The sequence below is a fragment of the Protopterus annectens genome, chromosome 4.part0 (assembly GCF_019279795.1).
Source record: "Protopterus annectens isolate FY-2018-M chromosome 4.part0, PAN1.0, whole genome shotgun sequence".
Taxonomy (NCBI): Eukaryota; Metazoa; Chordata; order Ceratodontiformes; family Protopteridae; genus Protopterus; species Protopterus annectens.
Window position 1 is genome coordinate 293,497,449 of NC_056733.1, and position 18,309 is coordinate 293,515,757.

The 18,309-nt window shown below is 39.3% G+C and overlaps 1 protein-coding gene across 3 annotated transcripts in view; it reads right to left on the reverse strand.

The window, feature by feature from the left end:
• Positions 1-18,309, reverse strand: part of LOC122799310 (period circadian protein homolog 1-like) — a 439,191-nt gene that overhangs the window by 227,313 nt on the left and 193,569 nt on the right. For all 3 annotated transcript variants that reach the window (XM_044068277.1, XM_044068278.1, XM_044068276.1), the window contains exons 9-10: positions 3,121-3,199; positions 2,018-2,124 (exon numbers count right to left, since the gene is read on the reverse strand). In XM_044068277.1, coding sequence (XP_043924212.1) covers positions 2,018-2,124; positions 3,121-3,199 — 186 coding nt within the window. The remainder of the gene's footprint in view (positions 1-2,017; positions 2,125-3,120; positions 3,200-18,309) is intronic.

Sequence of the window (18,309 nt, forward strand, 5' to 3'; positions counted from 1 at the left end):
CTAGCGAGGTACATCCCAAAGCAGTTCCTGTAGACAATAATTGACCTAATTAATGTTGAATATAAAATGGGGAGAGACCCTTCTAGATCTAGATGATATTCTTTGGGCAATTAGCAGTACTAAGCAGAAGGAAGTTTAGAGTACTGTCATTGCATGATAATCGAAGGACAGGGGAATTATCTATAATTTGAAGAAAACCAGACTGCTCAGCAAAATTCAATATGGGCACAAGAAGAACATGTAGACTTGGTGACGTAGGCACCAAGGCCTGTACCTGAAACAGGGAACCATGGGCTGTGAGCAGCAGTGGTAACCATTTCACTACTGTTGTAAAATGGAAACTCAAGGAGTTAAAGGAGGAGAAGGTTTATATTGCACCCCCAGCATCCTAAGGAATTTACATTTTCATTGTACTTAAAGAAAGGCCATGGTGGTTTTACCTGACAGAGTGCAATGCTAGAAATGTCAGACTTTTTGTGACCTCTTCTCTTTAATGCTTATTGGTATCAGGCTGGGTTTTCAGCCCTCTATTTCAAAAGTATAATCAAACATTCCATTCATGCTGTACTGAAAAGATCCAAATAAGTCTGAAACATACCATGTCTGCAGCTACTGGGGGGTGGCTTTATTATCCTGAATGTATTTGTAAAGACTTAAGAAGTAAAACATGTAATGGGCATTCAAAAGCTGTGTAGCTGAAACATTGGTATGCCCGTATAGGGTTATTTGCATATATCCCATGAGCCTCCATTGCAGAATGTTTAAGGTATTACACAGAGAATACTCTCACTTGCCTTAGCCCTTTCTTACAGTTTGCTTGAATACACACACACACACACACACACACATATATATATATATATATATATATATATATATATATATGTGCACTCTAAAGGTATTATCATCATCATCAAGACATATAGACATATCTGTTTGATCAGGGCTCATAATCACCAAAACAGAGAGATTTCCTTGGTGTGTTTCTTCAGAGCTTTCCTAAAGCCTTTGAGAGCAGAATTTGATCCAATGTCATGTGATAGTTTTTGCCAGTATTCAGGGCTAATCTGGAGAATGATCTTTATGCTACTGTTAGTATGAAAGGTGATCAAATGAGGTGGAGGCCATCAGCATTTCTGAGCATGTAGGTAGGAGTTGTTTAAGTGTTATTATATTGATTACCTTGCTATTTGATCATGGAATAGTTTAAAAGACTGGAATAGGTCAGTGGCCGAGACATTACATCTCTCTCTCTCTCTCTCTCTCTCTCTTACAATGAGAAAAGCTCCATATATTGAGTTATTCACCTAGCTTTTCTATAAGATGTAAGATACATCTGACTAAATATGAAGGGGAGAAAGGACCAAGGAATGATGTTCTTTGATTTCTTTGTTGTTGTTGCTTTCCCGTTATCTTTTTATAATCCTGGTTGCTGTATGAGATGACCGCAGTTGTGCTAAAACCATAAAATACTCTGGTGGCGGTTATGATAAAGTCAGAGTCTAATGTTTTTACTCAAAATTCAGTTTCTAGGCTTTTCTATGATTGCATCTTAATAAATGCATCTAGTTATCTGTCTAATGCAGATTACATAAGTGATATTATTAAAGTTTTACTTAGTGGGTCTTTTTATGGTCCATATTAAGTGCTACACTTTTTTAAATAATAACTAAAAAGATATTATTTGGTTGGTAAATTACAACTCGGTGGTTCTTTGAACTTAATACTGGGTAGAGTCTCTGTTTTATCTCTTCTGTATAAAAGAGATAAATAATTAACTATCAACGGAAAGAGACGTATTGTGAAAGAGATATGTTGTTAAGAACTATATAAAAATGTGTTTTTTAATTGCAAGATGATGTCATGAGAATAATAAAAGTATAATAATTTTTTGTAAAAAATATGGAAAACTCCACACATGCAGTGACTGAAGGTCAGGATCAAACTCTAGACCCTTGAGATCTGAGGCAGCAGCATTAACTAATAATTTCCATACTATCAGTGACAAAATACTTACCCTTCTTATGTATTGCAAACATTAGCGGCCTGTCCTCAGGATGGAGATAAACCAGAATGGATGTTCCAATCAAATCTTGAGGTAAATATCCCAATAAAGGTATTGCTCTGAATGAAACACAGATAAACAAAAATGTTCAGGACTGTGTGCTCAGAAAGATCATATGTCAGTTTTGTACAATAAAAAACATTGTCAAATGCATTAAAATTAGGTGTCGTTTACATTAAAAACATGTAGACGTTTGCGTTTTCAAAAATGTCTCTTGTAAAATGAAAAAAAAATGCATTGACACTGATTGCATGGTGCATTTCAGTCTCACTGTGCTTTGAAAAGTGAATTATACTCTAATAAATAAATAAATAAATACATAGAGTGAATTCCAGGACTCCACAGAAAATACCACAATACCTACAGGCATTCTATACCAGCTATTCAAACAAAGCAGCATGCTTTCGGATGAATCCCACATGGACCACAGAATATGTGGCTTCTACTCTCATATGATTAGAAACAACAGTGCCAACTACTTATTTTTATTTTAACTTTTGTTAACTGAATAAGCCTACTAGGCACAAGTGCCTGTCATCGACGTTCAGTCAGGAGCATTGTCTGGTTAAGTGCCTTGTTCAAACTGCATCAGTCTGCAAGTAAAGTTTGTGAGTGTCAATCATGGAATGCAGGATGAAACTCCTTATGAGCTCAAAGCATTAACCTTCAGGAATAAACTCCTAGGTGGATACTACACTAACAAAGCACTAAATTATTTAGTCATCTGCTGACAGGTGATCCTCCAGTACTCATAGTAGGTATGTTATCATCCTGCAAACAAAAATGAAGACAGTCATTTTTGACTATGGCTATGCACATGGATGGAGTTCTTTATCTAATGCAAGCCTAAGTGACCTGAAATGTGCATTTACTGTGAAAAAAAATGCATTTCTGCAAAAGTACTACAACAAATAATATTGGACAATAATATGCAAACTTAAAAAAAAAAACTAAAGTATGAGTTAAGGCATTTCATTAAAATGTCTAGTGTAGTTTCATGCTATGAAGAAAGTCATACTGTTTTACTTTTACTTCTTTTAACAGTAATTACCCACCTCTCATCTACTTCCTGAAATATACAGCTTGGAGTATGTCTGGTGGTGAATATTCGCTTGTCAGGTGAGATTCTTGGAGCTAAGCAAAGATAAACAACTTTTAGAATACCTACATATGGAGTAAGAACATATTGTAAGTATATGTATAACATGTCTAAAATAATTTATTAAAATAGTTGGTACAATCATGGAAGTTCAGAGCTCAAAACATTTTTTTGCAGATTTCAGAAAGGGCTAGTCAAGCTTCACACACTGCTTTATTTTGGAAAGTGAAGACATTTTGTCTGTTGTTTCTCTGAATTACAGCAGTAAAAAGGAGATTACGGTGAAAGTCCCTTTCAATGCACATTGACTGTAGCCCTTTTTTCAGAGTTGTGTGACTGTAGAGTTGGGATGTATAAGTTAGGGGGTGGGAAGTTTCCTTCCAACAGAGGGTACAGGGGGCTTGCCCCTCCTATAAAAGCTTTCTCCGTTGTTCATTAAAAGCAGCTTTCAGTGATTATTTTTCATGCTGTTATCCACTGAAGAAATATTTCTTGGATAATCGTGAATTTCTTTCTTTTCCCTGCTCCAGTCATCATCTTGAATTATTTATTCTAATATTATTTCTATATGGTTTGTAGCCAGATAGCAATAAATGTGGATTACTCTTCTCCTATTAAAATGGCAAAAGCTTAGCTGCAACATGTTTCCTCCACTGAACATTTATATAACAAAAAAAAAAAATCCAAAAACGTTTGGTAGAACATTTTCCACCAGTAGATGGCACCACAGAACAAAAGTCTAAGTCTTCAATCTACATTAAATTTAGTCCCTGCAATAAAGCTAAAACGGATGATTTATTCATTAAAATTTCATGTTAACTGTTTGCACAAACATTCTTCTTTAACTCATCAGTAACATACTACCAAAAGAACAATAAAAAAGTAAACAAACATATAAATACTAAATAAGCTGCAGATGCCTAAATGTCTTATGTTTCTGTACATACTGGTAATTATTTAACTAGCAAGCATACCGATAATAGTTCAGGTTGACTTGCAAAGTAGGAAGGTAGGCGTGTGTGTGTGTGTGTGTGTGTGTGTGTGTGTGTGTGTGTGCGCGCGCACGTGTGGCTGTGTGTATGTGTGCGTTTATCTGCATATGTTTCTGAATGTAGGAAAATAAGCATGTTAATGCATGCTTGTATCCGTGTCTAGGCATTTTTCAGATTTATATCTGGAAAGTACAGAGTGTGATACATGAGTTATAGTGTACTGCAAGATAAAGAACAAATTTTAATGCTGAGTGGTAAAGCCACGAGGCATGAAATGAAGTTCCCTAATTTTACAGTAGAAAATAATGTGAATTTTACACAGACCAGACCTTTTCATATTCCTTTTACCCATTGAATTACTGTTCATCAATCATTTCAGTGGGATCGTCCTTTGGATGAGACATTAAACTGAAGCTTCATCTGCTTGGGTCGATGACAGCCCTAGAGGATGTAACAGATCCCATGGCACCTATCAAAAAGACTGGGGGTCCTTTATTAAGATCTACATTTGTTTTATGTCATATAAAATAATAAATCAGTTACTTACACACTCATTGTTTTTTTCACATTCATATTTAAAATTATTTACAGCTTATCAACCAAAAGTTCAAGTTATCAAAATAAAATAATTTAAACAGTTCTGTTTCTTTTATTATATTTTTTCCTTTATATTTACCATTTACCTCCACCCTTTCTTCCACAACCATCTTCTTATTTCAGTTAATATATCATCCTCTTCAATTTCCATCTATCCATCCACAACTACTTTTTCCTATGTTTTGCAGAGGAGGTCAGAGTGTCACTTCAACAGTGACAATCATCTGGAGCCAAGGTTCACACTACCAGGTGGCTAGCCTTGCCATGGTAGTTCTTCCAAACTACACACTCACAACTATGGCCAGTTTAGAGTGTTCAATTCACCTACTGCATGTCTTTGGAATGTGGGAGAAAACTGGAAGACCCAGAAGAAATCCAAGAAAACACAGGGAGGACAAGAAGATTTCACACAAAAGGTACCCTAGCTGAGAATCGAACCAGATACCTCTTGAGGTGTATTGCATGTATCAGTATTATATTTCCTTACTTTATCATACTTCCCATATAATATATTCATAGTTATATCTTCTTGCAATCCAAAAAACAATGATTTGTTGCTTCTTCTTCAGTACAATCAACACATTTTCTTGACTCCATCAATATATATGTCATATTCCTTTTCATTGGTAACTTGTAGAATAAAACTTTCCACAAAAATCCTGTGCTTCATAAAAACGTTCAAACCTTTTTCTTCATCTTCTTTTAGTTCCTTCCATCTGTACAGCAACAAATGTTTTCTAAAATCATATCACACCATTCTTTTCTTTTCCCATCGACTTCACTTTTAACTTCCATAGTTTCATTTTTTGACATATTTTTCTTCCATCCTGTCTCTTTTTCTTTTCTTTCCCCTGTTTTTTTATTCCAGTACAGTTTAATATTTTTCATACAGCATATTACCTATCATTTCTTTTGGTCTTTCTTTTACATTTCTCATTGCTGAAAGTAAATTAAATGAACAGATCATAGGATCACAGGAGATTACTAGGCGAGGGCACTTACAAGCCTCGCCACGTTTAACCCGTGTTCCCAAGGGTGTCTGGTTCAAACAGACACTAAAATCAGCACCTATTGCCCCTGATAAAAGAGAGACACAGGTGGAACCCCCAGCATGAATTTCCTGTTAACTATCCAATCGTCCAAATTACACTTAAACAGGGCAATGAGGGACTTTAACATGAATAGAAAGCTTGTCCCAAAGGTGGGGCAACCTCTGTGAGACAAATCTGTCTCTCCAGCAAGTTCTGTTGATGTTACATACCAGGTTAAGGTCCTTTGAGTGAGTGACCCATGTGCCATTTGACTTGCAAATATGCAGCATTTCTGTTAAAGCTGGGTCAGAGATTTCTGTATATGCAAGGCACAGGTCACCTCTGAGCAGTCTTTATGACACAGAGTAAAGTAACAATGATTTCAGTCTCTCCGCATAAGACAGATCTTGAAGACCTTGAATTTTCTTTGTAAGGAACCTCTGTGGTTTCTCCAATTGCTGCAGGTGTTTGGAAAAGAACATACTAAAGGGAGTATTGTACTCTATTATTGCCCTAATGAGGGAAGAGTACAGGGGGGTTATAACCTCTTTTTTTCTAGAGGCAATGCCCTTACTTATGTGATGAGCAATATAAAATGCCCTTCTTACCACTGTGGAGACATGGTGATCAAAGTTAACGTTGCTGTTGACCTGTGTACCCAGATTTCTCACCACTGTGTGCTTAGGGTATTGCTACTGATGTGGTAGTTTGCAGGAACATCATCCTTGCTGAAGGGGATAATAACACATTTTTTGCATTAAGGTTAAGACCATGGCTTTGGCATTAGTCTGCGTAAGACTATCTTGCAGGATGTTGACATTGCTGGGGATTTCAACTATCGCTCCCAGTTTTCAGTCATCAGCAAACTTTGCCAGTCACAGTCCTTTCGTTTTAGCCTGTACTTCAGAGAAGTAGATTCTGAATAGTAGGGTTTCCAGAACTGATCCCTGTGGATCACCACTGGTTACGGGTCTGATGGAGGAGGTGGAGTCCCCTATTTTGACTGTATGAGTTCTATTAGTTAGCCAGTTTGCAACCCACCTGACAATATATGGGTTGATACCCAGCTGGGTGAGTTTATCAATGATGCCTGAGTGGAGGATTGTGTCAAAGGCCTTGGCTAAATCTAAGTAGAGCATATGCACAGATTTGCCCTCGTTTAGGGCTTTGGTGACTTATCTTGAATAAGTCGACCAAGTTTAACAGGCATGAGCTGCCCTTGACAAAGCCAAACTGGGTAAGTCGAGCATGAAGATTTCCTATATCTTTGTTAATAAGCTCCTTGATGATTCATTCCATGGCCTTGCAGATAACGCTGGTCAGGCTAATGGGTCTATAGTTCCTGGGGTGTGGATGCACCCACTTTGTGCAAATGGATGACGGTAGCTGTGTTCCATCCCAGACACTAACTATCCTTGGTCAATTGAAAGTTCGACATCCAAAAAATGTATATTTTGTTGACTGTGATTGTATGTGAACCTCAAAAAGTCAGTGGTATGAGTTATATTCCACAAATGGATCTATCTCTGTGGGGTCTGTCTTCCAGATGAAGAACATGTCGTCCAGGTACCTAACATAGAATGACCAATGGCATCTTAGAATTGAATATAATTTTTTTCTCCCAAGCCAAAATGACAATATTGGCAAAAATGGGCATGCACCCCTCCCCCATAGCTACCCCACTCACTTGTTTATAATATTTTCCCTCAAAGGAAAAAAAGTTGGTTTTCAACACCATTTCCATCAACTGTACAAGAAAAACTACCTCAGTTCATTCAAGGAGGTGATGTTCCAAAAGGGTTTCCTTGAACCACTTGAGCCCTATGTCATGGGGAATACTAGAAGAAGGTCCACCACGTCAACAGTAATGAAGCTGGTACAATCTTTAATAAGGTCATTATTAAGCTTAACTAAAAATTCCCAAGAGTCCCTTAGTATATTAGGGTAGGAGTTCAACAATGTTTTCAATTTCCTGTCTATATATACTGCCAAGGGGTAAGTCTTGGAACCCTGAGCTGCCATAATCAGCCTATAAGGTGGGTCCAAGACATCCTTATGCACCTTTGGGATCCCAAACAGCTTAGGTATATAGGGGCTCTTGTTATATAAAAAAGCATGGGTCTCTGGTGTAATAATGCTGTGAAGGAGGGTGTGCTCCAGAAACAGGTCAATATTTCTATGTGTGATGTTGATCTCATTTCTAGAAACTACCATATAATGAGAATCATCCATAAGCATTTTATAAAGCTTCTTTGCATAATCCATTTGTGAGGCAAGCATAACCCCCTCCCTTGTCAGGTTGCATAATGACCTGTATACAGACATTCAACAATTTGTAAAGGTTTTCATAAATATGTTTTTGAGATACTAGAAACTGTCCCATTGGATGCCAGAGGGGGGCATGGGAAAATAAACTGGAATATAAGGAGCTCCTTTGGCAACTCAGGTTGGACACTACTCAAAAAACAGGTCTGAATGATCACGTTTCCATAAATTCAGTGTTAAGAATGAAAACAGCTAAATTATGAACCTTATTACAGGAATTTTTTATCTTTGACAATAATTTGTTGGTTCAGAATTTCTTTTTGTTTCTGCTTTTTGCCTTTGGTAAAGAAGATATTTTTAAAGAACATATTTTAGTTTCTTATATCATGTTCCACTAATTTACTTGACAACATTATTTGTTTTTTGATTGTAAATGCTGATTTAGGGAATTTCTTAGAGTTACTTTAAATGATGTTGAGGCTATTTAACTTATTAACTAGATGTTGTTGTTGTTTGTCTTTCGGCTTTTTCCCGGTAAGGGGTCGCCACAGCGGAACTCCGGTCCGCTAATGATTGGCAGTAGATTTTTACGAAACGCCGAGGTGCCAGCTCAACGCCCAACCTTCAACGAAGGCACGCCCATTTACGCACGCATGTCTTTCGAACGCTACCCAACCGCGGGGACGACATGCAGACTCCACACAGAAGGCACTCCCAAGCCAAGCCGAGAATCGAACGGGAAAACCTCTTACTGTGAGGTAACAACGCTACCGCCGTACCACCGCGGCATACATTTAACTTATTAACTAGATAACTGTTTAATTATCTGAATGTATACTATACATGGCGGTTAGGAATCATTTGTCATTTATGTTCTGATTAAGTCCACAGTTCAGGATGAAAGTCCTTAACACTGGTACTGTTTTAATAAAATTGGATACAGTTCTTAACTTGGTGTCCAGGCTGAAGTGGATTTTGTTGTTTTTTTTGGTTGAGTTTTTTGTCCTACATTTTGACACACTCCTTGTTTTGGACATTACACTTCCTGGTACTATTATTGTTACATCTAAAATTCTTTGATTAATTTTTATAAGAATTCTTATTGCAAAACATATCTCATTTTCCACCAACCGATTTGCCCCCCCCCCCCATACACCCTGTATTCTTTTCCTTTTGTCTTTTTTGTTGCATGTAGTATCTAGCAAGCAAAAAACATCCATTTTTATTTTTTACACCATTCCACAACCACCAAACATCTTATTATTTTTAATGCTATTCACATTTAATGCTAAAATTCTCATGTCATCCTTTTCCTTCTTGGTCTTCTCTGTCTCCGTTTTTCTGTTTTCCTCCTTTTTACTTTAACATTGGAATTCTCTTCTTTTCCTGTGTATTAATAACCTCACTTTGAACTATTTCTTCTCTAAGTACCTCTTTATTGCTTAACCTTTCTTCAGTATCTCAGCCCCACCATAACACTTTCTCTTTCAACAACTTCTCTAATAATATTTTCTACTGTTTGTCTTTCTTCTGAGCTTTCCTCTTTATCTACTGTTTCCTTTTCTAATATGGGCCAATCAACCAGAAATGTCCAAATTCTTTACATTTTTTTGATGTACGTCCCCTTTCCTCTCATTGGCCACACCTTCATTTGTTACAGTCTTGTATTAGATGATTTTCTTCCCCACAGGGATAACATACTTTGGTTTGACCCCAATATCTAACAAACCCTTCTTACCATTCACAATTATTGTGTTTGGAATATGTTGAATTTTCCAATACTTATCATTTTGTTATCAGCTCCCAACCCCTAGTCCATATATTTTTCATCACATTTTTTTTTATTTCATGCACTTTATTACATAGTGAAAGAAGAAACAGTTTTAACTCATGCTCATCCATAACTGAAGTCCTAAACTGTACATTTATTTTATTTTTTTAGTTGTAGTTCCAAGCTCTGAAATAAATAATATTTCCATGGTATTACTGTATCTCCTTTTTTATCCCAGTCATAAATGTTTCCAGCAAGTTACAACTTTCAAATGTTACTTCACAAAAATTTTCATCTCCCAAATGAATTAATATTTTTATGCCTTTAATGTTAAATCCTATTGGATAATACTATCCATAATATCGTACCTGTTCAAACTGCCATCTCTTATTCTTTTTATTCTTTCCACTGGCCATCATCTCTGTGGCTTGTCCTGTCTCAGTTACGTCTTCCATTTTTCCTTGCTTTGTTGTGTTTGCATAACTTTTTTCTTGTAACAATGGGTCTATATTACGTTATTGAAAGTTGATTTCAGTGAACACTCATGTGTGAAAATGCTGAAAATCGAGCTTCTTATTTTGGGGGGGCTGCACCCCCACCCCCCGCTAACTATATAATCCAACTCAGAGATCACACTACAGTGAAGAAAGGGCAAATATCCCACTCCTCACTGTACCACGACCCCACAAAAACCCTTTTGATTTTCAGCGTTTTCGCTCATGTGAGGGTTCGCTGAAATCAACTTTCAATAACGTAATATAGACCCATAACAAAAACCCTGTTGCAGAGGTAAACCCTGAAAACTGGCTACTCCAGCATTGTTTCCTTCACCAGTGGTTGTTTTTGCTTCCAGTCTCTCACTATCTTCTTCCTGTAATACTGTCTCCACCATGTCATTCCTTCTAGATTCTTCTTCTTCCTTTCGATCTGCCTAATTCATCAAATATATCAGCATTTTCCAACTCTGTAACAGTTATTTCATCTCCTCCCCAACTCTCCTGCACCTCTCCCCACCTCTGCTGCAATCTCCACCATCGTGGGATTCCAGGAACTACAGCAGCAGCTCTCCAGCACCACCTAGCAGCTCAAGAGAGTGCTTCACTGCCTCTCCCAGAATGATTTGGAGAACTTCCCAATGCCCTGGCCACATTTCCCATAGTAGGATAAATACCAACTGAGCCCTGCCCTGAAAGGAGGCTACTAGCCTAGTGGGAGTAATCTGGTCAACAAAAGATAAATAAACAAAAATAAATTGAGTAGTTAGATTATCAGCATTAATCTGGTCAATAAAAGATAAATAAACAAAAACAAATGGAGTAGTTAGGTTACCAGCATTAATCTGGTCAACAAAATATAAATAAACAAAAAATGGAGTAGTTAGGTTATCAGGATAAGCTGTGCATTGAACAAACTATCCCTGGAATTCAGAAAGGGCTACTGCCAGCAGTAAACACTAACACCAAATTTTATTTTCATCTGGCAGTAGCCACTTTCTGTTTCTTAAACAGCCCATCAGTGTAATTCCATATGATGTACAGAATCACCATGGTGTGCTCTTTCCACATTCTACTACATGGTATTCTAAGGAAGCAGTATATGATAATTAGCTGTATGTCCTTCCCAAGAAATGCCTATGGTAGGAGAATTATGCAGCAGAGAGATTCAAAGAATCATGTGGCCCCATAAATAAATATGGCCAGCTGAGTGAATTAACATGTTCAAAAGGCCACATACTCCCAAAACTTTCAATGGGAATGACCATGTAGCTGGTAAATGCCAGGGAGTTTAGCGAAAAGGTAGTGGTAGGTGTGTGTGTGATAGTGTGCCAGAGTGTATGTGCATGCCTGAAAGAGTATGAGTGATCTCAGGTGAGTGTGTGTGTGTGTGTGTGTGTGTGTGTGTGTGTGTGTGTGTGTGTGTGTGTGTGTGTGTCTGCCTGGATGGTCCCAGTACAGGGATTAGTTAGAGGATAGGTAGAAATATGAGTGTGTGTGTGTGTGTGTGTGTGTGTGTGTGTGTGTGTGTGTGTGTGTGTGTGTGTGTGTGTGTGGGCTACCAGCAGTGATTACCACTAGCATAGCATGAGTCAGTGAAATGCAAATTAGCTGATAATGGTTCTTTCCTAACTGCATTTAATCTGTTTCTGAACTGCAATTTTTTTTTTTTTTTTTGCAATTACAAAACTGTCCCTTTTTTGCAGCAGCAGTTTATGCTTGCAGTTTGCTTCTTTATGAATCCAGGCTTATAAGCAGTTATAGCCTTTTATGAATAACATTAAACCCTCAGAAAAGTTTTAGGTATTATTTTAGCTGTGGCATGTAGTAAGTGGACTGGTTACTCTAAATTTTCCCTTGGTATAGGCATGTGTGCATACATACTCATAAGTTTGATGTGTGTGTGTGTGTGTGTGTGTGTGTGTGTGTGTGTGTGTGTGTGTGTGTGTGTGTGTGTGTGTGTGTGTGTATGCATTATGGAAGAAAGTCCCTTCCATTTACTTCTGTTCCTTATTTTTATAGCAAACTTTGTGGATCGTGGAGGTAGTTTAGGGGGCTGCTATATGAGTTGGATGCAACTTGATAGCACAGGTTAGATGGATGTATGATAGTGAGGGTTATGTTACGATTTGTTAGTATTAACAGTTTAATCACATTTAGATTAATTGCTTAAGATCAAGTCTATTTTGCTGCTAATGACATTTTCTGAATGGCTGGCTGAGGATCTATTATTATTATTATTTTTTTTTCAGTTGTTCCTGTTAATTTTTCTAAATTAAGTGTTTTTTTTTTAAGTGCTTTATTTAGATGTGATAGTTGTATGTTTATGATTTTTTAGTGCATGCAGTAGATACAGTTTAATTTTTTTTTCTTTAAGTTTATGGCTGACATGGTTTTATGTTAATGTTTGTAACTGGTTGCAGAGGTGGCATGCTATGTGAATAAATGCTTTCATGGTATGCATAGGACAGTCAAAAATATGTACACCCTCCACACACACACACACACACACACACACACACACACACACACACACACACACAACACAACACACATTTATACAATAGATAGATACATTGTGTATCACTTCTGAACAGATTAACTGAGATTTATAAACTATGGTCACACATGCAAAGGCCCAAAAGACTCACATGAGTTGGTAGATGCCAGTATAACTTCATTTAATTTAAATATTTCATTACTTGTAATTGGTAAGGGACAGTGTGACATTGCTTCAGTGTACAAAGGCTAAGAATTGCTGGTATGAATGCATCAGAGTCTGCAAATACTCAGGCAGACAGAATGCATGGCTTGTGGCCATGGAAACAAACTGCACCTTTGTGCCATACATTTCATACTTTGTAGCATACTGTAAACAAGCAGCTATGTTAGATCACTTCTAACTGGAATTACGGCATTCTGTCTGCTGTGAACACATCTTATACTGTGAAATTCTAGCCCAATACCTGCCCCTCATGCTCCTTGTGCCCCTGGTGCCTGACCTTACATTTTCTACAATCTCAGAAAATGACCTCAGAGACCCCTACATATACACACACCTCCAAGTGACCATTCTATTCCCATTCATTCTTGCATTTATTAACATTCTACTAAAGAGAGGGACAAGGGTTAAGTAGTTTAAGTCTGACATGCCATAGCCTCAATGGAGCTTTCTCCATGATGTTTTGTTGTAGCTCCCTTGGTAACCAGCCTGACAGCACTAGAATGTAAAGCCATAGCATGACCTTCACACATCAGCAACATGGTACCACCCTCATACATCAGCATAGTATTACACTCACACATCAGCATGGTATCACCCTTACACATCATCATAGCACCACCCTGACACATCAGTAACATGGTAGCATCCTCACACATCGGCATGGTACCACTCTCGTATATCAGCATAGCACCACCCTCACACATCAGCATGGTATCCCCTCACACATCAGCATACCACCAACCCCACACATCATCATGATACCACCCTCACACATAAGTATACCACTACCCTCACACATCAGCATGGTACTGCCATCACAGATCAGCATGGTGCTACCCTCACAAATCAGCATTGTACCACCATCATACATCAGCATGGTGCCACCGTCACAAAATAGCATGGTGCTACCCTCACACATTAGCATGGTACCACCCTCACATATTGACATGGCACCACCCTCAAAAATCAGCATGGTACCACCCTCACAAATCAGCATGGTACCACCCTCACAAATCTGTATGATACCACCATCACACATCAGCATAGTACAACATGATGCCACCCTCACACATCAGCATGGCAATACCATCACACATCAGTGTGGTACCACCCTCACACATCAGCATAGCACCACCATCACACATCAGTGTAGTACCACCCTCACATATCAGCATTGTACCGCCATCACACATCAGCATAGTGCCACCCTCACACATCAGCATGGTACCACCCTCACAAATCAGCATAGCACTAACCTCATACATCAGCATGATGCCACCCTCATAAATAAGTATACCACTACCCTCACACATCAGCATGGTACTACCATCCCAGATCAGCATGGTGCCACCCTCACAAATCAGCATTGTATCACCATCACACATCAGCATGGTGCCACCATCACACATCAGCATGGTACCACCCTCACACATCAGCATAGCACCACCCTCACACAGCATACCAACAACCTCACACATCAGTGTGTCACACATCAGCATGGTGCCACCCTCACACATCAGCATTGTACTGCCATTACGGTTCCCCTTTATAATCTCGAAATACTGAAATCTCGAATTTCAGTATCCCGAGACCATACAGGAAAAACTTCAAAATAGAGAAAGTGCATAAGCGCAAATCAGAATATCTCGAATCGTACTTATGCATTTCCACTATGTTACATGGAGTATTTGGCTGGGATGGTGTCCTGAATTTAAGGTGAGTGAGTGTATTTGAGTGTTTTTGTAAGTTGTACGTGTGGGTTAGGGTAGGGAGATGGAAGTATGAGTGTGAGTGTTGGATGCAATGGTGTTTGTGTATGTGTGTGTGTGTGTGTGTGCACGCGCACGCGCGCGCGAGGGACTGTAGAATGTCTGGGTATGAGTTTTTTTTATTTCTGTTTCTGCAATCTCGGAGTTGGTATATATAAGTAGGGGGGTGTGGGAGACCCAGCCCCCACATGGGGGGTGAAGGGGGGCTTCCCCCCTGCTTACATGTAGTGTAAGGTCATTTAGTTTGTGTGGTGTGGGTAGAATGGTGTGTGTGTTGTGTGGGGTGTCGTGTATGTATGTTCATGATTATGTGTTTCGTGCTTTTGGGTTTCTGGATTGTGAGTCATTTGCCTTTATGGTTTCGAGATACTGAAATTCAAGATTTTAATATTTTGAGATTATAAAGGGGAATCACCATCACAAATCAGAATGACGCCACCCTCACACATCAGCATGGTATAATCCTCAAACATCAGCATATCACTAGCCTCACACATCAGCATGAAACCACCCTCACACATAAGTATACTACTACCCTCACACATAGGTGTGGTACTACCCTCACAAATCAGTATGGTACCACCCTCACAAATCAGCATGGTGCCACTCTCACACATCAGCATTGTACCGCCATCACACATCAACATGGTGCCAGCCTCACACATCAGCATGGTACCACCCTCACATATCAGCATAGCACCACCCTCACACATCAGCATTGTACTGCCATTACACATCAGCATGGTGCCACCCTCACACATCAGCACAGTACCACCCTCACACATCAGCATAGCTCTAGCCTCACACATCAGCATGATACCACCCCCACACATAAGTATACCACTACTCTCACACAAGTGTGGTACCACCCTCACACATCAGCATGGTGCCAATCATACATCAGCACTGTACTACCATCACACATCAGCAAGGTGCCACCCTCACACATCACCATGGTGCCACCCTCACACATCAGCATGCCACCACCCTCACACATCAGCATAACACTAGCCTCACACATCATCATGATACCACCCTTACACATCAGCAAGGCATCACACTCACACATCAGCACTGCACCACCCTCAAACATCAGTGTGGTACCACCCACACACATCACCATTGTTCCGTCACACATTAGCAGGGTGCCAGCCCAACACATTAGCATAGTACCAGCCTCACACATCAGCATAGCACTACCCTCACACATCAGCACAGTACTATCCTCACATATTACTGTGGCACTGCCCTCACACATCAGTATGGTTCTACCCTGATACATCTGCATAGCAACACCATCACACATCAGTGCGGTACCACCCTCAGACATCAGCATAGCACCACCATCATACATCAGCATGATACCATCCTCACACATCAGCATAGCACAAACTTCACACATCAGTGTGGTACCACCCTCACACATCAACATGGCACCACCCTCATGCATCAACATAGCAACAACCTCACACATTAGTGTGTCACACAGTACTATGGTACCACCCTCACACATCAGCATGGTACCACTCTCACACATCAGCATTGTGCCACCATCACACATCAGCATGGTACCAGTCTCACACATCAGCATTGTACTGCCATCACACATCAGCATGATACCACCCTCATACATAAGTATACCACTACCCTCAAACATCAGTGTGGTACCACCCTCAAACATTAGCATGGCATCACCTTCACACATCAGCTTTGTACTGCCATCACACATCAGCATAATACCACCCTCACACATAAGTATACCACTACCCTCACACATCAGTGTGGTACCACCCTCACACATCAGCATGGTATCAGCCTCACACATCAGCATAGCACCACCATCAAACATCAGTGTAGTACCATCATCACACATTAGCATGGTGCCACCCTCACACGTTAGCATGGTACCACCCTCATACATCAGTACAGCACCACCCTCACACATCAGTGTGGTACCACCCTCACACATCAGCATTTTATGGCCATCACACATCAGCATGGTGTCACCCTCACACATCAGCATGATGCCAACCTCACACATCAGCATGGTACCACCCTCACATATCAGCATAACACCAGCCTCACAAATCAGCAGGGTACCACCATCACACAGCATGGTACCACCCTCACATATTAGCATAGCAACAACCTCACACATCAACATGGTACCATCCTCATGTGTCAGCTTGGAATGTCTGTTGCTAACATGATAACTTTGAGCAATGTGTGAATAGCTGGTCCATCATCTCCACCGAGGACAAATATGCATTATATCCTTAACTACTACCATGTCATTCCCCCAAAGAAGGCAAATAGGCAAGCAGTTGCCCCTCTGTACCCTTTGTAAACCTGGTAATTTAGATGAAATTGTGGCCAGGTCACTGCATGGTTTGTAGGGAATTGCATAAATTTAATGATTTATATGGGTCATGCCCTCACACCAAGGTTGGATACTTTATGGCTATGCATATACAAGTGGAATGCTAAATAACTTCATCTTCAGAAATTAACATTTACATGACTTATATACACAGGTGTACCTGTATAATGAGCCATATACAAATACATAGCTCACAATACAGATTGCTTCTACAAAAGTGTAACATTTTGATGAACAATTCCTATAAAAATGGCTCTACAAAGTTAATAAATGCACAACAAGAGGACTGTGTGACTTTCTTCCTCTGGTGTGTTGTTGCAGCACCTATATCTGTAGAGCAGTGGCATGCTATAAAGTGAAAACAAGTCAACATAAATGCACAGGAATGATAGTAATATTTCTGCTTTCACATACTGGGCCTACATTAGCAAAAGATCAGCTTTAAATCATTTTGATACACATAACATCTCCAGTCTCTATACAGACAACCTGTCAGGCCACAACAGCTCAGATAAAAGGAAAATATATTTTTTTTCCTTTTTCTAGAAGTTAATACACCCTCAGGTATAGTAGCCTTGGTTTGAGGTAGAATAGAGCCCTACATAGTGGGTGCAGGAGACACAGTCCCCTTGCAAACAAGATGCACTGTCAGATTTCATTTCATCAGCTATATCATGGTGGTGAGTTACTCACTGTTAGACTGGCAGTGATAAATTTAGTTTTGTTAATATGTAGAAGGTTTGGGTTAACATAGTTTGTTTAGGATAAGAACAGAGCTCTTTCTAGTGGTATTGGAGATCTAGCAACTTAATAATCACTGGAGCTGCATTTTTAAACTTAATGCAACTTGTGCTTTGGTTGTAGATAATTTTGCAAACAGAAATTTACTAATCATCAACCAGCTGAAACTGAACCTTCAAAACAAAGCTGTAGTTGGAAAAAATTCCATTAGGGATAGATACTCAGTATTACCCAAGTTGTGCCCAGTGTAAGTTGTTGCTTAATATAACCAACACCAAGGTAGCTGTGTTTTTTTGGAAAGGCAACTGTGCATGCACACACACACACACACACACACACACACACACACACACACACACACACACACACACACACATACA